The sequence below is a fragment of the Antedon bifida genome, chromosome 10, assembly GCF_963402885.1.
Source record: "Antedon bifida chromosome 10, ecAntBifi1.1, whole genome shotgun sequence".
Taxonomy (NCBI): domain Eukaryota; kingdom Metazoa; phylum Echinodermata; class Crinoidea; order Comatulida; family Antedonidae; genus Antedon; species Antedon bifida.
In genome coordinates, this window is record NC_136235.1 from 14,600,310 (window position 1) to 14,622,017 (window position 21,708).

The window sequence follows — 21,708 nt, forward strand, 5'->3', positions numbered from 1 at the left end:
GCATTCGGATTGTTATTAGTTTTTTTGTTAGTGGAGAAGTGAATGTAGTTTGTTTTACTGATGTTAAGGGATAACTTATTTAGTTTGAACCAGTTTGAAACATTGCTGATTTCATTGTTGAAGGTTCTTGTAAGAGTGTTGAAATCAGGATGGGAAAGGAAGATATTGGTATCATCAGCAAATTGAACATATGAAAAAATAAATATGATTAGTTTACCACTGTGCGCTACTATACCCATTTTGGTAGCACTAGCGCACAGTGTTAATAAATAGGATTTAGTTTACCACTGTGCGCTACTATACCCATTTTGGTAGCACTAGAGCACAGTGATAATAAATATGATTAGTTTACCACTGTGTGCTACTATACCCATTTTGGTAGCACTAGCGCACAGTGAAAACAAATAATATGATTAGTTTACCACTATGCGCTACTATACCCATTTGGTAGCACTAGCGCATACTGATAATTAATAGGGTTTAGTTTAGAACTGTGGGCTAATATACCCATTTTGGTAGCAGTAGCGCACAGTAATAATATATAGGAGTTAGTTTACCACTGTGCGCTACTATACCCATTTTGGTAGCACTAGCGCACAGTGATAATAAATAGGATTTAGTTTACCACTGTGCGCTACTATACCCATTTGGTAGCACTAGAGCACAGTGATAATAAATATGATTAGTTTACCACTGTGCGCTACTATACCCATTTTGGTAGCACTAGCGCACAGTGATAATAAATAGGATTTAGTTTACCACTGTGCGCTACTATACCCATTTTGGTAGCACTAGAGCACAGTGATAATAAATATGATTAGTTTACCACTGTGCGCTACTATACCCATTTTGGTAGCACTAGCGCACAGCGTTAATAAATAGGATTTAGTTTACCACTGTGCGCTACTATACCCATTTTGGTAGCACTAGCGCACAGTGATAATAAATATGATTAGTTTACCACTGTGCGCTACTATACCGATTTGGTAGCACTAGCGCACAGTGATAATAAATATGATTAGTTTACCACTGTGCGCTACTATACCTATTTGGTAGCACTAGCGCATACTGATAATTAATAGGCTTTAGTTTAGAACTGTGCGCTACTATACCCATTTTGGTAGCACTAGCGCACAGTGATAATAAATATGATTAGTTTACCACTGTGCGCTACTATACCCATTTTGGTAGCAGTAGCGCACAGTAATAATATATGGAGTTAGTTTACCACTGTGCGCTACTATACCCACTTTGGTAGCACTGGCGCACAATGATAATAAATATGATTTAGTTTAACACTGTGCGCTACTATACCCATTTTGGTAGCACTAGAGCACAGTGATAATAAATATGATTAGTTTACCACTGTGCGCTACTATACCCATTTTGGTAGCACTAGCGCACAGTGAAAACAAATAATATGATTAGTTTACCACTGTGCGCTACTATACCCATTTTGGTAGCACTGGCGCACAATGATAATAAATAGGATTTAGTTTAGCACTGTGCGCTACTATACCCATTTGGTAGCACTAGAGCACAGTGCTAATGAATAGGATTTAGTTTAGCTCTGTGCGCTACTATACCGATTTGGTAGCACTAGCGGACATTGTTAATAAATAGGATTTACTTTACCACTGTGCGCTACAATACCGATTTGGTAGCACTAGCGCACAGTGATAATAAATATGATTAGTTTACCACTGTGCGCTACTATACGCGTTTGGTAGCACTAGCGCATAGTGATAATTAATAGGGTTTAGTTTAGAACTGTGCGCTACTATACCCATTTGGTAGCACTAGCGCATACTGATAATTAATAGGGTTTAGTTTAGAACTGTGCGCTACTATACCCATTTTGGTATAGCACTAGCGCACAGTGATAATAAATATGATTAGTTTACCACTGTGCGCTACTATACCCATTTTGGTAGCAGCAGTAGCGCACAGCAATAATATATGGAGTTAGTTTACCAATGTGCGCTACTATACCCATTTTGGTAGCACTGGCGCACAATGATAATAAATATGATTAGTTTACCACTGTGCGCTACTATACCCATTTGGTAGCACTAGCGCATACTGATAATTAATAGGGTTTAGTTTAGAACTGTGGGCTACTATACCCATTTTGGTAGCAGTAGCGCACAGTAATAATATATAGGAGTTAGTTTACCACTGTGCGCTACTATACCCATTTTGGTAGCACTAGCGCACAGTGATAATAAATAGGATTTAGTTTACCACTGTGCGCTACTATACCCATTTGGTAGCACTAGAGCACAGTGATAATAAATATGATTAGTTTACCACTGTGCGCTACTATACCCATTTTGGTAGCACTAGCGCACAGTGATAATAAATAGGATTTAGTTTACCACTGTGCGCTACTATACCCATTTTGGTAGCACTAGAGCACAGTGATAATAAATATGATTAGTTTACCACTGTGGGCTACTATACCCATTTTGGTAGCACTAGCGCACAGTGTTAATAAATAGGATTTAGTTTACCACTGTGCGCTACTATACCCATTTTGGTAGCACTAGCGCATAGTGATAATAAATATGATTAGTTTACCACTGTGCGCTACTATACCGATTTGGTAGCACTAGCGCACAGTGATAATAAATATGATTAGTTTACCACTGTGCGCTACTATACCCATTTGGTAGCACTAGCGCATACTGATAATTAATAGGGTTTAGTTTAGAACTGTGCGCTACTATACCCATTTTGGTAGCACTAGCGCACAGTGATAATAAATATGATTAGTTTACCACTGTGCGCTACTATACCCATTTTGGTAGCAGTAGCGCACAGTAATAATATATGGAGTTAGTTTGCCACTGTGCGCTACTATACCCACTTTGGTAGCACTGGCGCACAATGATAATAAATAGGATTTAGTTTAACACTGTGCGCTACTATACCCATTTTGGTAGTACTTGCGCACAGTGATAATACATAGGATTTAGTTTAACACTCCGTGCGTTACTATACCCATTTTTGTAGCAGTAACGCACAGTGATAATTATTATATAGAATTTAGTTTACCACTGTGCGCTACTATACCCATTTTGGTAGCACTGGCGCACAATGAAAATAAATAGGATTTAGTTTACCACTGTGCTCTACCCATATTGGTAGGACTAGCGCACAGTGATAATAAATATGATTAGTTTACCACTGTGCGCTACTATACCCATTTTGGTAGCACTAGCGCACAGTGATAATAAATATGATTAGTTTACCACAGTGCGCTACTATACCCATTTTGGTAGCACTAGCGCACAGTGATAATACATAGGATTAGTTTACCACTGTGCGCTAATATACCCATTTGGTAGCACTTGCGCACAGTGTTGTTAAATAGGATTCGTTTACCACTGTGCGCTACTATACCCATATTGGTAGCACTAGCGCACAGTGATAATAAATATGATTAGTTTACCACTGTGCGCTACTATACCCATTTTGGTAGCACTAGCGCACAGTGATAATAAATATGATTAGTTTACCACTGTGCGCTAAAAAATAATACTGATACGGCCTACTATTGAGTCGTAGACCTAGGCCTAAATATTATTAAAATGCTATTGGGTTCTTAATGTAATTACTAAGTAGGCCTAGTATTTATTAATTAATGTCAATAAAAGTTCGTATTAGTGTAGATTCTTTTTACTGTTGTGAGAGCCTGTGAAAGTAAGCTCGCGGTTTGTAAACTCTACAGTATTATGTTGTCACGCATCAGTGAGCTGACTTACCGAATACCGAAGAGAGTCGATTGAGGCCGAAACGAACCGATGGAGGAACTCTCGTACGGAAAAAAAAATCGCACCCCGGCCCTACAAAACAGCAGTTGCACGTAAGTAAAGTTAGTTGTTATCGTAAGTGGCAGTAGGCCTAGATTTCGAATAAGAACCGAAATGTATTTATTATAGTTTTATACGTTTTCTTATTGTTACGGCTTAAACCATAAAGAAAATACAGTTTGTCATTGCCGATAAAGGAGGCTTAAAGGCTAGGCCTAGCTATATAATAGTACAGTATTAGTATTATTATCTAAGAAGGCTCATCGTGTGGGCCGCGGCTAGTGAGTGAACCTAGGCTAGACCTAGGTCTAGGCCTAGCATTTTTTTTTTACAAATCTGTAAGTTGAAGTTCGCATAACTCGAATTTTTATACCAGTCCCATTAGATTCGACCTTTTTAGTTAGGCGGAGTCGACTGAATAGGCCTAGGCCTAGGCCTATCCTATACATTATAAATTTACAATGTCAACAGGCATTAAATTAAGATTTTTAATTTTAAGAAACTGTTAACCGCCCAGTGTGTAGGCCTAGTGATCTTTGAAAAGTTCAACACCATTAATCCTCCTGAATCATTGTACTACGTAAATATAGTGGATTAGCTCTGTCTAAGTATAAACAAACTAGGCCTAGTAGGCTAGTTTGACAAAAAAAGTGCAATGTGCCTAAATATGGGCACATCAGATTTGTTTTGTCACATACAGTTAGTCAGACATTCCTACTTATCTATTGTATAAACGTATACTTATTCAGTGGAGTACAAAGTTTATATTTTAATTACATACAATGTATATTCATACAATACATAGGCCTAATACAATAATGTATAAATAATCATACATTTTTCATTTTCGATTTTGAATTCACCCTCAAAGTAATTTTAATTAAAGCTTTCTCTTTATAATCTTTTTTTAGAGGATTCTACAACATGTCTGAAAGCATGTCAGCTGAAGAAGGGGGTAAATGAATGAATTTTATGTTGGCTATTATTGATATTGTACATGGAAACGTAGTAGCATTTTAATCCAGTTTAAAGTTAAACAATGTGGAATGTATAAATAACCAGGTCATAGTTAATCTAAGCTGAGTGACCCCGATAAACTAGGCCTATAAATGTAAAAATTATTTTATAATGTCATATTTCCACGTTAAATTGAGTTTATCAGTAATTACTTAAAATGTTCTAATTATGATACATCTTTCTATAGGTAGTGAAGATGAAGATGATGATGATGGAGATGAGTCGGCGTCGATGAGATCCAGATTGCAAACAAATGAAAGTAATAACAGAAAAGAAGGGATAAAACAATAGTCCTAATATTTTTAAGACATTTGTAGGTTATAAGAAATCGTTAAACAATGATAGTACCGTACATAGGAAGTATTTGATAGACTGAGTTGCTTTAGTAATAATAGCGAGTTTTAGTTCTTCGACAATTAAATTTCTGGAACAATTTAACGTGAAAGTAATATACATGAGTTGCGCATGCCTAATCCTATTCATAATGTTTAAATTCTTGTTTATCGTTCCACAGAAACAAATACCCATGTAAAGCAACATTTAATAATAATAACTTATGCTCTCCATTAATTTAACGATAAGCAACTGCAATTGAAAAAATAGATTGCATTTAATACAAAACATATCAGTATTTTATTGCGAAACACCTCTTTTTATTAAACTAATAATACATTACGAATTAGATGGTAAATACCTTCTTTAGAGTTTTATTATTCCTTTCACAAACAGCTTCTTCATTATTATTGCAAACCAGATGAACAATCAAATCAAAAATGTTGTTTAAATAATGACTATTTGTATTAATACCGTGTTAGTTAACTAATCCCCTTGCCACTGTAGTTGATATAATGTATTGAGAAGATGACTTCATTTAAGATAAATAGCTGATAAGATACTCTTATTAAATTTTAGATCTTTCAGAGGATGAATTCAGGCAGCTGATTGTGGACTTTGCAAAATGGTATGATGGCCTTGGATTTCTTGGAATGTTAAAAATTTTATACAAAGACATTGCTAATGATAATCAAACTTTGGAAAGAGCAACTGATGTGACAGAATTGTTGTCCCGTTTAGTTGGGCCTGCACAATTGAATCGTACAAATCTGACACTTTTGTATGACACCGTAAAAATAACTAAACAATCTGGTTTTAAGTCAACAATTAAAGAGAAACTGTATCACTTCCAGAATATTGATAAACTCAAGGTAACATCGTTCACAAAGCACAGAATAAATATTCTAAATTTCGGCAAAGTACTTACTGATTCCGATATAAACACCTTTGATACAATATGTAACTTTCCAATACTTAAGCAGTATAAAGACAGTTGGAGCTTAATTACGGATCTTGAGAAACGAGGAAAACTGGAGGAAGAAAATATAGAGGCATTTAGACAAATCTTACGGCAAAATGGAATGGACGCGGCTGAGAAGTGTTTTATTGATGGTATGCTACAATTTAATTTATAATACAAAAGGTTTAATAACAGAATACATTTCTGTGTAAATAAATTACCTCCACTAAAAATTAAATGAAATAAAAAAATAAGATATAAAACAATGCACAATGTATAGGCCTAGCATAAGCAACCGAAATTCAGGTTATAAATTCATTAAGCGTAGCATCTCTACATTGAGTTCGATGGACAGTTCTTGAGACAGAAATTAAATATTCGGCAACTAGATAAGTAAAATCTCTATTATTGCTAAATGGAAAGGTGTATACTGCAATAATCATTTAAAATTAAAGTACTGTATATTATTGGGGATTGCTAATTAAAATGTGAACATTAAAACTGTTTTTGTTTTACTCTAAAATATGTATATTTTGCAGATGAACCAGGTCAATTGAAACACCCATCAAAACAAAAGAAAAGACCAAAAAGTAGCAAAGGTAAGTTTTATTCATTACCTTCTTAGACGTTGGAATAATATTTGTCTAACTAAAAATGTTATAATTTACAAGTAATTCTCTGTTGAAAACTGTTTATAAGTTCAGAATATTTTGGTTTTTGGTTAGTATTCCTCTATGATAGGTACACTTTATCAATTCTAATGTAAGTTGTTAAGAATCAGTGGTTTTGAGAATATGATAGTGAGTTGATTTCAGACAATAATCCAGTATAATAATGATATTATAACTTTATTAAACTGATTTTTATTAGCCCATCAGTTATCATAGTTCATGTAGGCCTGGAGGCATTAATGGTTAAATTATAACTGTTGAAGATTTATTTTATATTATTATTAAAATGTCAAGTATCAAATTTTATTTTGGTTTTGGTACAGATAAACTCGGTACATCAAACAAAAAGACTCAATCAGAGACAGAAGATATGTATTCAATTATTAGCGGCAGAAAAAGCCAGTTACTATTTTAACTCTGGTATTTTATCTGTTTTAATGTAAGCAATTACAGTGTAGTGCTTGAATGGACAACACTGATATGGCATGATTCTTAGGGAGAAGCTTGTAGTTAAAAACAGCCTAAGTGGCTTAATTAGTCTTTAGGTCGACGTAATTCAGATCACTGAAATGTTAACGATTTAAATGAAAATGGGTTAAAATTAATGCTAAAAGTCATTGAAATAATTCAACGATTACAATGTTGAGTTGGACCAAGTTCAATTTAAATCATAAAAATTGACCAATCAAAATGATTCACAAATTACGTCATGAACAAAACGCGTGCATGCATACTTCTTTATTGTCACAACGCGACAATTTTTCACCTTTTTCGTATACTTTTGAGGTCAAACTAAATTATAAAAAAAAGTTAATGTAATTGTGTAAATGTTAGAGATATTACCATAAACATGTCCTAGGCTAGTTTGTGACATCAAAAACCCTAAACTTGATACAGTCAATAGAAAACCATTCATTTACAGTATTTTAAAATGTTGTTATGTAATATTTGTACATGGGCATATTATTTACATTCAGATAATGTATTTTATCTATAATTACTGATAAGAGAGTTGTGAGTTAAACCATATGCATTTTAATATTGACTAATATTCAAATAACAAATATAAAACTAAATGTAATAATTTTTCTTTCTAGGCAATGAAATGTGCCCATCTCAACCTAAGCAGCAAAAGATCAGATCTAAAGGTAAGTTTTTGAATTCTTAAATCAATTTGATTATAACTTACCGTTTAGTTCCTATTCTTGAAATGTTGTAAATAGGCATACCACATATATCTATTTCTGAAAAATTTCCAAAACCTTAAATACCATAATTTAAAAGTTTAAATTTAAACAAATATATAGTAATAAAATGCTTTTGATGAACATTTTTTAGATGAGATTATTCGAGAGTACCTCTTTGAACAACAAAGGAAGTTTTGCATCAAAGCAAATGAGTTTACACCAGCAATTATGCAGTCACGCTATAAGGTGGACATGGCTCATATGTTCACCGATCTTGACATTATGAAAGAAAACAAAAACAAAATTTATCCAAAACCGATAAAACTAGGTGAGCTTTTATCTGTTATCAAGTCTAAACCTGCTTGCAAAGTTCTTATAGATGGCGAAGGTGGTATTGGAAAGACGACATTACTCAGATATCTGTCTTATGGATGGGCGAAGGAAACAGATCTCACTTTCCAAGGCAACATTTTATTTCTTGTTAATATCAGAGACATAAACACTGGTGAAGATATCCTAGATGTAATGGTGAAATGCATAAACTTAAAGCATTTCAGTTTGAAGACTGAACTTCCAGCAAATCCAAGAATAATTAAAAAATTCATCCTTGATCATGAAAATGAAATAGTTTTGTTTTTGGATGGGTTAGACGAATTAAAGATTGGAGTTGATGACCCGATAAAGCTGATCAAAGGAGAAGAATTAGGTAATTGTGTAGTGATACTTACTTCACGGTCAGAAGACATAGATGAATACATAAAAGAAAGTGATGTGCATGTTAAAGTTAAAGGATTTGAAAGAAACAACATAGAGAAATACATTACAAAGCACTTTCAATATTTTGAAGCACCAAATTTAGGAGAATCTTTAATTGAAGAGCTTCAGAAAAATGTAGTACTTACTTACTTACATTAAAAGTACTTTTAATGTGCAAAAATCCAATGCTGCTTCTCATCATTTGTATCATGTGGGAGGAAAAACGAGAAATTCCAACAGAAAAAGCAGCTCTATTTGAAGAAGTATTTCGAAGTATTTTAAATCAATACAACAAAAATGGAAAATATCAGAAAATTCATAACTTTGAAAGTACACCAAACGAATTAATTGACGCAATTCTTGTACTAGGAAGAGGGTTTTATGAAAGTCTCAAAACCAACCAGTTGTGTATCAACAAAAGAAGCCTAAAGGGAAGTAAAGATGCAGTCACATTGGCTTTAAAATTGGGGTTTGTGTATCAAGATTCACCACATTCCAAATATGGGTTTGAAGAAACTTTTGCAGCTCCTCATAAGTTATTGGTAGAGGCGTTAGTAGGATTTTATTTTTCTAAAGTAAGTCTGAAGACCGCTGAAAGTCAACAAAGTGCACAAATGCAACACAGAAGGAATATAGAAAACGACTCACTGTTGGAGGAATGCGAATGGCGTAGTATAATAGACAATGATTACTTGAAGGTTGCAAGGGAGTTTACAATTGGCTTCTTAGGCTCAAAGGCTGATACATTCTTGAATCATTGGATAACAAACAGTTTAACAACATATCGCAGCTTAACTACACAATTATGCATCGTAAAGGAGGAGCACAGAGTTGGTGTAGTGAATGCACTTAGTGGTTATCTAAACATGTCAAATTTATCAATAAAACCGCAAATTGATAAAATATGTGCATCACTAATGAGATGCGTTCATTACATGATTCCAGATCTAAGAGAAGATTACAATTTTTTAGAACTTTTAAAAAATATACACGGCATAGGTCCTGTATTTTCTAAACAATTACAGGATTGTTTTACAGAAACAGAAAAACTTGTTGAAATCATTTGTAATGAAAAGTCATTAGAAGAAAAGGGCATAATGCTAGCTCATATTATGATCGCTGTACCAAAGCAAGGTAAACTTCTGGAAAGAGTTCCTGAAACGTACGATGATGATGTTATTGAGCATCTAAACTCAGAATGTCAGAAACTAAATTTCAAGTACAACATAACAGATATTACTTTGGAACACAGTCGTCCAACTTCTTTGTTTTTAATCCACTTGTTGAGTTATTCACCAAGACTTGCAAATTTGACTTTAAACAAATGTTCAAGTCAGGTAGTACATGACATGCTCAAAGAAGTCACTAGTAGGGGTTGTAAATTAGCCTTGGAAGAACTGTTTATCTATGATTGCAACCTTGGCAACATTGATGGCTGTTTATTCGCTTCTTTCTTAATGCTCACCCCAAAACTTAAAGGTTTGGATATGATAAACTGCAGTATATCGGGTGAATTTATGAATAATATGATTAACAAGTGTTGTTGTAGTGGACATAAATTGCTATTAGAATGCCTTATCATAAGAAATAATCTATTGGAAAATCTTTGTGGTTCTTCGTTTGCTTCGCTGGTGGTTATAGCCCCAAAATTAAACGATATCGACATGCACAACTGTAAACTGTCAGGTCATGTGCTCAATGATATGGTACAATCTTTGCCTGGAAAAATTATAGGGTTATCTTCACTCTGTTTGAGTGGGAATAACCTTAGTCAGGTTGATGTTTCTTCTTTAGTTTCCTTAATAAAAATGAGGCCTATCTGGTTTGACATTGATGTTAGTGATTGTAATCTCTCTGGTGAGATTATTAATGCTATGACAAGTAATTTATTAAAACGAGGAGTGAAGTTCGAATTTCAATCAATTAATTTGAGTAGGAATAACCTTAGCCAGGTAGATGGTGGTTCTTTAGCTTCCTTAATAAGCAGTAACTCGACTACAGACTTTGATGTAAGTTATTGTACTCTGTCTAGTGAGATTTTCAATTCTATGGCAAATGATTTGTTAAAACGAGGAGTGGAGTTCAGATTCTACAAACTCAATTTGAGTGGGAATAACCTTAGCCAGGTGGATGGTTCTTCTTTAGCTTTCTTATTAATCCAATGTATCCCATTCCCTGCAGAGATTGATGTTAGTTACTGTACGTTGTCTGGTCAGATTATTAATGCTATGGCAAATGGTTTAATCTCAAAACAATTCGATTTCTATACACTTAATTTAAGTGGCAATAATCTTAGCCAAGTTGATGGTTCTTCTTTAGCTTCTTTGATAAGCACTTCCTTGTACCCTGGGGATTTTAAATGTAGTGACTGTAATCTATCTGGTGAGATTATTAATGCAATGACAAATTATATTTCAAATCAAGAAATGAAGATACATTTAGGATCACTTAATCTGAGTGGGAATAACCTTAGCCAGATTAATGGCTTTACTTTAGGTTCCTTAAGGAGCATTGACAGTTTTAATTTTAGTAACTGTACTCTCTCCGGTGAGATTATTAATAATGTGGCTACAGGGTTATTGACGCACAGAGGATTGTACTCGTTTAATGTCAGTAGGAATAATCTTAACCAAATGGATGGGGTTTTTTTAGCTGTCTTAATAAGCATTACTTCCAACCATGCAGATTGTAGTGACTGTGCTCTATCTGGTGAGATTATAAACGTTGTGGCAAACTATTTATCGAAACCAGGGGAGAAGTTGAAATTATGTTCACTTAATTTTAATGGAAATAACCTTAGCCAGGTTGATGGTTTATCTTTAGCTTCTTTGATAAGGATTTCCTCGTCCGATGCAGAGTTAAATTTTAGTGACTGTACTCTGTCTGGTGATATTGTTAATGCTATGACAAATGATTTATCAAAACGTGGAGAAAAGTTAAAATTACGTTCACTTAATTTAAGTGGGAATAACCTTAGTCAGCTTGATGGTTCATCGTTAGCTTCCTTGATAAGCATTTCCTCGTCCCATACAGAGTTAAATTTGAGTAATTGCACTCTATCCGGTGAAATTATTAATGATATTGTAACCGAGTTATCAAAAGGGGGAGAGAAGTTAATATTACCCTCACTTGATTTCAGTGAGAATAACATTATTGATTGACGATGAAAGAATAAAAGATATAATCCTAGGCCTATCAGAGAACCAAGCAATTATTACCCCATACTTTTTTATTTTAGTGATTGTGTTCTGTTTAGTGAACTTGTTATTGCAAAATGTTCAAATGAAATATTCAGGTCGGCTCTGGTTTGTGGTAATCATAAGCAAAATCAGTAGATGTTAATTTTCTTCATTACTGTTTGTTATTTCTCCTTAACATCACATGTGTACATGTAGTTGATATAAAGTTATAGTATTTTGTTGTGTATTATTTTAATTATAAGATAAACAGACCTTAGTGGACTTCATCAAATTGATTATCTGTATTTATATATTATTAATAAGACTTTATCACTTGTTAGCAATGTTGCAAATAATTAAATGACGGAAAAACTACAAATAAATACATGACATTAATACATTTTTATTTCTTGAAATTTTGCTCTAGTGTACTTTTAATTTTTCCAAATACAGTATTACTAACATTTCAACAAACATATCGCATCGAAAACACGTTGCTGGTCAACGGAATGGGTTATGTGAGGTTTTGTCAGGTTTTGGTAGTTTTTTAACTTTACAGTTTAGTATCCTTCGGGTTTGAATGTTGATATATGCGCTTAAGAAATCTTATCATTATCTAATTGTTAACAAGCAGTCGCTTAAAATTGAACAAAACGAGTATGATGGTTTTTGTGTAAGTTCACTTTCAAACGAATAAAAAGTTATAATAATACAATATTATAGTTATTTATTACTATCAGTTATTAGACATTTTGAAAATGTGGTTTTTCAGTATGCAGCCCCCGAGAATCCCATTGATTTTGTTTTTACCTTTTCTCACCTCCATTTACAATGATACAAAATGGAATAATCATATTCAACAACACCAACCGGAAATGTATTATTGTTATTAACCGATCCACATCGGGGAAGAAGGAAAGACGCCATTTTATTACTGACCCTGATTACAATTCACGAAGGTAAGTGTTGAATGTCGAGTGAATACGTTTATATATAAATATTTATATTATGAGATTTTGATACCAAATACCAAAATACATAGAATGTACATGTGTAGGTGACTATACTATACATCGGGTATTGTTAATATGCATAGGATATACTGAGCCTATTCTAACACTATTAATTTATGAACTTATTAAATTGATATACATTTTAAAATTGTACACCTAACTGTTGTTGATCATGATGATAATTGTCGTATAATCTTTAAAATTGTAAGGATCAGTCATATAATACTATAGTTTAACACGTCCTAATCATTGAGCTATAAAATAAATCTACGTGTCACATCCTACATTAACTTCAATCTTATAACATTCCAGGCTGGATCTTACATACTGCACTCAATGATTTTTTTTAAATATTAATAATAAAGTAATGATTGCTCTCAGTTAAAATTAAATATTAATATGTTTAAAGATAAATAATATTAACAGCTGCAGCTATAAAAACAATAAATATTTACATACTGTACAGTAAACCTATGTGTTCGTATGAGGCATTTATAGCTAAGACTAAAAAAATGTTACTTTAATTATAGAAGTGGAATATTTTAAAAATTAAGCAATTCTCTTACAGGGGTTTATAAAACACTGAAAGCATGTCATCTGAGGAAGCTGGTAAGCTATGAACCTTTCAGTGTGTGTTTTCTGACGGCATAATATATTTGTAGGCCTATATGAAAATAATAACAGCTTAGTTCAGTAAGCTAAAGTGGAATGTAAATTCCGTTTTTCTCTAAAAACTCTTCTCTAGGAACTATTAAGGCCTAGTGTAATGTTTTTCAAGTTATATAAATATATATATTTTTCCTTATTATCCTATTATGATAAAACAATTCATTCATTGTTTATTATGCTTTGCTAAATAATTTATCACATCTGTACACAGGTAGTGAAGATGACGATGATGAAGAAGATGAGGCGTCATCGTCGAGATCCATACGCCAACCAGACCAAGGTAAATATACGAAGGAAACACTGAAATGTATGATACCTCCTGAATAAAGATATCAATATTATTGCCAGTGGCTACTGATTGATTCGGAGTGATAATATACATGTGTTTTGTCTACCTACTGTACGTTGTAACTAAAGTACTAAGTACCTGTACTAAATTTACAAAAATATGTTGACTGATTTACTTTTTGTATTTACCATGGACCTATGTTCTTGGTATTGACATTTAAAAAAGTTACATATAAATGACGGATCCAGGGAAAATGAAAATATGTATGAATAATATTACACTATTATATCAATAATAACTAGAGGGCATTCTGAGAGTGCACACTTCTCCCCCTACAGTACACATTTCCATCCTAAAACTCCATTATGTTAAGAGGCCTACTGTGTGTTGAGCAGGCTTGATTGCACTAAAAAGTATTGAATAGGAGTTTGGTGTATGTATATGCAGTTAGCTTCTTGCTTAGAATCATCTTTTTATTACTTTTATTTTTATTTTTTATTTATTTAATTTTTATGAAATTATATTTTTATTTTTTGTGACGTGCAAAACAGCTTATAATGTATTATTATTGAACTGTAGATCTCTCAAAGGATGAATTCAGACAGTTAGTTATGGACCTTGCAACATGGTGTGATGGACGTGGACTTCTTGGAATGCTAAAAGTTTTATTCAGAGACATTGTGGATGTAAATCAAGATCTGCAAAGAGCATTGAATGTAACAGAATTGTTAACTCATTTAGTTGGGCCTGGAATATTGAACGAAAAAAATCTCACAATTTTGTACGACACAGTGAAAGTAACTAAACAATCTGGTTTTACGTCAACAATTAAAGAGAAACTGTATCACTTCCAGAATATTGATAAACTTCAGGTAACATCGTTCACAAAGCACAGAATAAATATTTTAAATTTCGGCAAAGAACTTACTGATGCCAATATAGAGTTTCTTGATGGAAGATACAACTTTCCAGAACTTAAGAAATATAAAGACAGTTGGAGCTTAATTGCGGATTTTGAAATTAAAGGGATACTAAAAGAAGAAAACATAGCATCATTTAGAGACGTTTTGCGGCAAAGCGGAAAGACGGTGGGAAAGAACGTGGCTGAGAAGTGTTTTATTGATGGTATGCTAGAATTTAATTTAAAAATGTTGTCATTACAAAAGAACTGATATTAAGTGGTCCACTTTAAATTACATAAGATAAGAAAATCATAACTAAGTAAAAACAATGCACAATGTATAGGCCTTCAGACAGAAATAAAATATTTGGCAACTGGATAGTTAAAATCTCTACATTGAAAAGTGTATACACTAATACAGTTCACTGTAATTCTCAAATCATTTAAATCTAAAGCATATGTACCATGGAGGAATACTGACCACAAATCTGACAAATATGAACATTGAAACTGTTTTTTTTAAGGTAAAGCGAAACAGAAGAAAGGACCAAGACGTAGCAAAGGTAAGTTTTATTCAATTCTTGGCAGCTGGCATTTATATTTTTATAAATTAAAATTATGATAATTTATAAGATATTGCCTGTAGAAAAGAGGGTTTATAAGTTGAATAATGTTGATATTTGTTATTGTTTCTTTTGCTTATCTGAATATTGAAGTGTTTCTTCAAAATACCAGACTAACAAGCACAAATGTGTGATACTCGGGGTACCTCAAACGGTCAACATCCCTTTCTTCATTCGAATAGGTATGTCTCTACACATGACATAAATATATCATGGAGTAAAATTAAAGTTGCTGGAGTGAAAAGGTCACCAATAGACTATTCCTGTTGTCCTATTCAGTGTGACCAGTGTGTTATGTGATCGGCAGAAGTCTTCTATTCTGTGCGCTAACTTTGATTGTATTCTATGATTTGTAAGTGTATGCTTAAAGCGTAAAGAACTAGTAGGACTTGAAAGTTGGCTCAATAGTGTCCAGATGGAAGAAGATGAGAAGATGAGTCCTAGCCTCGGGTACCCCGAGTAAAAAAAAATGTTTTAGGCCTAATGTAGGTCAAAGTAGCAATGGAAGTGACGGTACATATCTCTTGTATGTTAACAACATGAGATAGATTTTGCCACGCACTTCTGACGCAATTTACAGTGATGGCTGTACGGTACGGATATCGTAAATCTCGCGATTGTTCTGGAATCATAATGTCCATCCCTAATAAATACGTTGTTGAAATATGGTTCTCGGTCATGTTGTCCTTTAACTTGTGTATTTTATCTGTCTAAATGTAAAGCAATTACAGTGTACGGTAGTGCTTGAATGGACAGCACTGATATGGCATGATTCTTAGGGAGAAGCTTGTTTAGTTAAAAACAGTTAAAGCCTGTTTTCCGGTGGATGATTGACAGCAAAATGGGTAAAAATCAATGCAAAAATCATATAAACAATTCAGCGATTGCAATTGTTGAAGTTGAACCGAGTTTAACTTAAATCATTAAAATTGACCAATCAAGTGGTTCGCATATTACGTCGTGAACAAAATTCGTACAATATGCATTGATACAGTACTTCTTGAATGTTCACAACTCGACAAAAAACAAGCTTAAGTCAAGTAAATTACAAAAAAAGTTAATATAATTATGTAAGTGTTAGAGATATAACCATAAACCTGTCTGGTTAGTTTGTAGCATCAAGAACCCTAAACTTCAATAGAAAACCATTCATTTACAGTATTTCAAAATATTTACATTCAGATAATGTTTTTTATCAATAATTACTGATAAGAGAGTTGTGAGTAAACACTATGCCTTTTAATATGGCCTATTCAAATAACAAATATAAAACATGTACTAATTTTTCTCTCTAGGCAATGAAATGTGCCCATCTCAACCTAAACAACAAAAAATGAGATCTAAAGGTGAGTTTTTGAATTCTTAAATCAATTTGATTATAACTTACCGTTTAGCTCCTATTTCTTGAAATGTTGTAAATAAGCCTACCACATATATCTATTTCTGAAAAAATATGTCAAAAACCTTATAAATCTTAATTTTAAAAGTTTACATTTTTAAACAAATATAGTAATAAATTGCTTTTGATGAACATTTTTCAGATGAGATTATTCGAGAGTACCTCTTTGAACAACAACGAAAGTTTTGCATAAAAGCAAATGAGTTTACACCAGCAATTATGCAGTCACGCTATAAGGTGGACATAGCTCATATGTTCACCGATCTTGACCTGATGAAAGAAAACCAAAGAAAAATTTATCCAAAACCAATAAAACTAGGTGAGCTTTTATCTGTTATCAAGTCGACACCTGCTTGCAAAGTTCTTATAGATGGCGAAGGTGGTATTGGAAAGACGACATTACTTAGATATCTGTCTTATGGATGGGCGAAGAAAACAGATCTTACTTTCCAAGGCAAAATAGTATTTCTTGTTAATATCAGAGACATAAACAGTGGTGATGATATCCTAGATGTAATGGTGAAACATATAAAATTAAAGCATTTCAGTTTGAAGACTGAACTTCCAGCAAATCCAAGAATAATTAAAAAATTCATTCTTGATCATGAAAAAGAAATAGTTTTGTTTTTGGATGGGTTAGACGAATTAAAGATTGGAGTTGATGACCCGATAAATCTGATCAAAGGAGAAGAAATGGAAAATTGTGTAGTGATACTCACTTCACGCTCAGAAAACATAGATGAATACATAAAAGAAAGCGATGTGCATGTTAAAGTTAAAGGCTTTAATTCCGAAAACATAAAGACATACATTACGAAGCACTTTGAATATTTTGAAGCACCCGATTTAGGAAAATCTCTTATTGAAGAACTTGAACTTAATAAATACAGAAGGAACAAACACCCGGAAGTGTATTCGATGTGTAGAAATCCTATGCTTCTTCTGTCAGTTTGTATTATGTGGGAAGAAAAGAAATATCTGCCAACAGAAAAAACGGTTTTATTTGAAGGAGTATTTCGAAGTATTTTAAACCAATACAACAGAGAGGAAAATAATGATCAGAATATAGATGATTTCCAAGATACACCAAGTGAATTAATTGACGCAATGCTTGTATTAGGAAGAGGACTGTATGAAAGTCTCAAAATTAACCAGCTGTATATCAACAGAAAAAGACTAAAAGGCAATAAAGACACGGTCGCTTTGGCTTTAAAATTGGGCTTTCTGTATAAAGATTCACCGACATCTAAAGACGACTTTAGAGATGCGTTTTCATCTCCTCATAAGTTACTATTAGAGGCGTTAGTAGGATTTTATTTCCATAAATTAAGTCTACAGACAGGAGAGAGGTTAAGTAGGTCTTCTGGTAATATGAATAAAAAAGAGATTATGGAAACCGACTTACTGCTGGACGAGGGAGAATGGGATAGTATAATAGACAATAATCACCTGAAGGTGGCAAGAGAGTTTGCAATTGGATTCTTAGGCTCTAAGGCTGATATGTTCTTGAATCATTGGATAACAAATAGTTTAACAACATATCGCAGCTTAATAACACATTTAAGTATTGTGAAAGAGGAGCACAGAGTTGATGTAGTGAATGCACTCAGTGCTCATCCAAGCATGACACATTTTTCAATAAAGCCGCATATTGATAGAGTACGTGTGTCACTAATGAAATGCGTTCATTACATGATTACAGATGTAAGAGAAGATTACAATTTTTTAGAACTTTTAAGAAATATTCACGGTATAGGTCCTGTATTTTCTAAACCATTACAGGCTTGTTTTACAGAATCTGATAGACTTGTTCAAATCATTGGTAATGAAAATTCATCAGAAGAAAAGGGCATAATGCTAGCTCATATTATGATCGCTGTACCAAAGCAAGGTGAACTCCTGACAAGGGTTCCTGAAACGTGCGATGATGATGTTATTGAGCATCTAAACTCAGAATGTCAGAAACTAAATTTCAAATACGATATAACAGATTTTACTTTGAAACAAAGTTGTGCAACTTCTTTGTTTTTAATTCACTTGTTGAGTTATTCTCCGAGACTTACATATTTGACTTTAAACAAAAGTGGGGTAGTACATGACATGCTGAAAGAAGTCACTATCAGGGGTTGTAAATTAGCCTTGACAAAACTGTGTATTTATGGTTGCAACCTTGGCAACATTGATGGCTCTTTGTTCGCTTCTGTTTTAATGCTCACCCCAAAACTTAAAGAAATGCAAATGACCAGTTGTAATATATCGGGTAAAATGATGAATAATATGATTAACATGTGTCGTAGTAGGGGACATAAATTGCTATTAGAAAACTTTATCATAATCGATACTCCTTTGGAAAATCTGTGTGGTTCTTCGTTTGCTTCGCTGATGGTTGTAGCTCCAAAATTAAAAGTTATCTGCATGCACAACTGTAAACTGTCAGGTCATGTGCTCAATGATATGGTACAATATTTGCCTGGAAAAATTTTAGGGTTATCTTCACTGTGTTTGAGTGGGAATAACCTTAGTCAGGTTGATGGTGGTTCTTTAGCTTCCTTAATAAGCATTAGGCCTTTCTGGTTTGGCTTTGATGTTAGTGATTGTAATCTCTCTGGTGAGATTATTAATGCTATGACAAATGATTTATCAAAACGTGCAGTGAAGTTTGAAGTAGTTTCACTTGATTTCAGTGAGAATAACCTTAGCCAAGTTGACGGTTCTTCGTTAGCGTTCTTGGTGAGCAGTTCCTTGCCCATGTCAAAGTTAAATTGTAGTGACTGTAATCTCTCTGGTGAGATTATTAATTCTATGACAAATGATTTATCAAAACGTGCAGTGAAGTTAAAATCATGTTCATTTGATTTCAGTGAGAATAACCTTAGCCAAGTTGATGGTTCTTCTTTAGCGTTCTTGATAAGCATTACCTTCCCCTTTCAAACTTTAAATATTAGTGACTGTACTCTGTCTGGTGAAAGTATTAAAGCTATGACAAATGATTTATCAAAACGGGGATTGGAGTTAAAATTACCTTCACTTAATTTAAGTGGGAATAACCTTAGCCAAGTTGATGCTTCTTCGTTAGCGTACTTGATAAGCATTTCCTCGCCCATTACAGAGTTAAATGTTAGTTACTGTACTCTGTCTGGTGACATTATTAATGTTATGACAAATGATTTATCAAAACGGGGAGTGAAGTTAAACTTATGTTCACTTAATTTCAGTGGGAATAACCTTAGCCAGCTTGATGGTTCCTCTTTAGCGTACTTGATTAGCATTTCCTCGTTAGTTACAGAGTTAAATGTTAGTGACTGTACTCTGGCTGGTGACATTATTAAAGCTATGACAAATGATTTATTGAAACGTGAAAAAAAGTTAAGATTAGGTTCACTTAATTTAAGTGAGAATAACCTTAGGCATCTTGATGGTTCTTTGTTAGCTTCCCTGAAAAGCATTTTCTCGTCCGATACAAAGTTAAATTTGAGTAATTGCACTCTACCTGATTCATTACAGGCTGGCTGGCTTAACCTGACCATTGGCTACCCCACGAATCATGGGTTGATTTTAATAGCCCTGATCTGTCTTGTTAGTTCTGGTTTATTGATATTTCTAAACACATTAACTTGTCACTGAAAGGTATAAGTGACACCAAAAGACACGCCTACTTTGGTATGTTTACTGAATAAGTAATTCGTTCTCAAGAATGTGACCTTCTCAAGGTTGCATGCAGCTTTACCAAATTTTAGATGGGTTTTCATTATTTTGTCTATCTAATACTAGTAGATAGAAAGCTAAATTTATTAAAGATGTATTGTCCCTTGAAACACAAAAATTGAAAATCAAAATATTTAAATTGGCCATATCAAAGTAATATTAAAGTTATTCACTTTAAGTCGAAAATTTGAGCCAAAAACAAGTTTACGTAATAACCAGGTAAATTAGTTTTCATTTACTTTTCGTTTGGAAAATCGTCGCGAGTTAAAGTAAACAAAGATTTCAAACCACGAGTATGCATTATGCATATGCTAATTAGGATTGTTTACAACTCGTCACGGTTGAGAATGTATTTTCACACAGATCGCGAAGAAGTTTTATGATTATGCATACAGAGTAGCCAAACAAGCGCGTTTCATTATGGGATATGTTTATTTCTTTATTCTGACATAAAATCATAGGATAAACACAATAAAGTAGCGAGACGGCAAACTTACTTCCATTGTGGTCCTAAACAAATATAACAGAAAAAACAAGAAAACCACACTTAATTGTATTGAAGAGGAGCTTTGAACAAAATATGTTTTTTGAACAAAAAAACGTCTGTATTTCAGTTAAATGATTTTTTTTCCGACTAATTTTTGGTGAAAGTTAATAACTGTTATGATACTTCAAAATGACCCACTTTTTTTCGAAATCTTAATTTGTTGTTTTTTTTTGGGAATTAGTCAAAGGGACAATACATCTTTAATAAAAAAAAATAGTTTCCTCTATTATTTATTCTATTATTTAATTATGTGATCCCTATTGTTAATATATAAATCTTTCTTGCTTACTTATATTTGAGATTGTGTGTGTGTACCAATCTATAAAAAAAAACCAATCTCAATAATAATAACTTTTAAAATGTCTTTCTCATAATAAAAATTGCTCGCAAAGCACTTTGAAGTGTCAAATCTTTCAAATCATTTTGCTTAAATCATTAACTTGCGAAATTGTCATCTTCATGTTTGATTTTGACAACGTCATCATACCAAAAAATTGAAACATAGTTATTAGATCCCATAATTTCACTGTATATACTGTACTATAGCTATTCATTAGTAGTCATAACTCAGCATATAATTAATAAGCGTATAAATGCATCAGGTCATATATGGCATATATTATGTATAATATATACATCAACT

At 33.2% G+C, this 21,708-nt stretch overlaps 3 protein-coding genes across 3 annotated transcripts in view; all 3 read left to right on the forward strand.

Annotated features, from left to right (window-relative positions):
• Nucleotides 1–3,607: 3,607 nt before the first annotated feature.
• On the forward strand, nt 3,608–21,439 carry LOC144854668 (uncharacterized). The gene is made up of 7 exons (XM_078712606.1): nt 3,608–3,868; nt 4,727–4,770; nt 5,020–5,091; nt 5,745–6,278; nt 15,316–15,354; nt 16,710–16,760; nt 16,956–21,439. Exons 1-7 carry the CDS (start codon nt 3,807–3,809, stop codon nt 20,435–20,437), a joined length of 4,284 nt encoding a protein of 1,427 aa, XP_078568732.1. The 5' UTR covers nt 3,608–3,806; the 3' UTR covers nt 20,438–21,439.
• The window catches only part of LOC144854670 (uncharacterized), a 29,787-nt gene continuing 20,922 nt past the window's right edge, over nt 12,844–21,708 (forward strand). The window contains exon 1 of the mRNA XM_078712607.1: nt 12,844–12,878. The gene's annotated coding sequence lies outside the window, so the exon portion shown is untranslated. The remainder of the gene's footprint in view (nt 12,879–21,708) is intronic.
• On the forward strand, nt 13,502–15,062 carry LOC144854511 (uncharacterized). The gene is made up of 3 exons (XM_078712463.1): nt 13,502–13,541; nt 13,813–13,881; nt 14,470–15,062. Exons 1-3 carry the CDS (start codon nt 13,523–13,525, stop codon nt 15,060–15,062), a joined length of 681 nt encoding a protein of 226 aa, XP_078568589.1. The 5' UTR covers nt 13,502–13,522.

Coding starts and splice junctions, on each gene's coding strand:
- LOC144854511 (XM_078712463.1), top strand. Junction 13,882..14,469: donor CATACGCCAACCAGACCAAG/GTAAATATACGA, acceptor ATTGAACTGTAG/ATCTCTCAAAGGATGAATTC.
- LOC144854668 (XM_078712606.1), top strand. CDS start 3,807: ATGGAGGAACTCTCGTACGGAAAAAAAAATCGCACCCCGGCCCTACAA. Junction 4,771..5,019: donor CATGTCAGCTGAAGAAGGGG/GTAAATGAATGA, acceptor ATCTTTCTATAG/GTAGTGAAGATGAAGATGAT. Junction 5,092..5,744: donor CAGATTGCAAACAAATGAAA/GTAATAACAGAA, acceptor ATTAAATTTTAG/ATCTTTCAGAGGATGAATTC.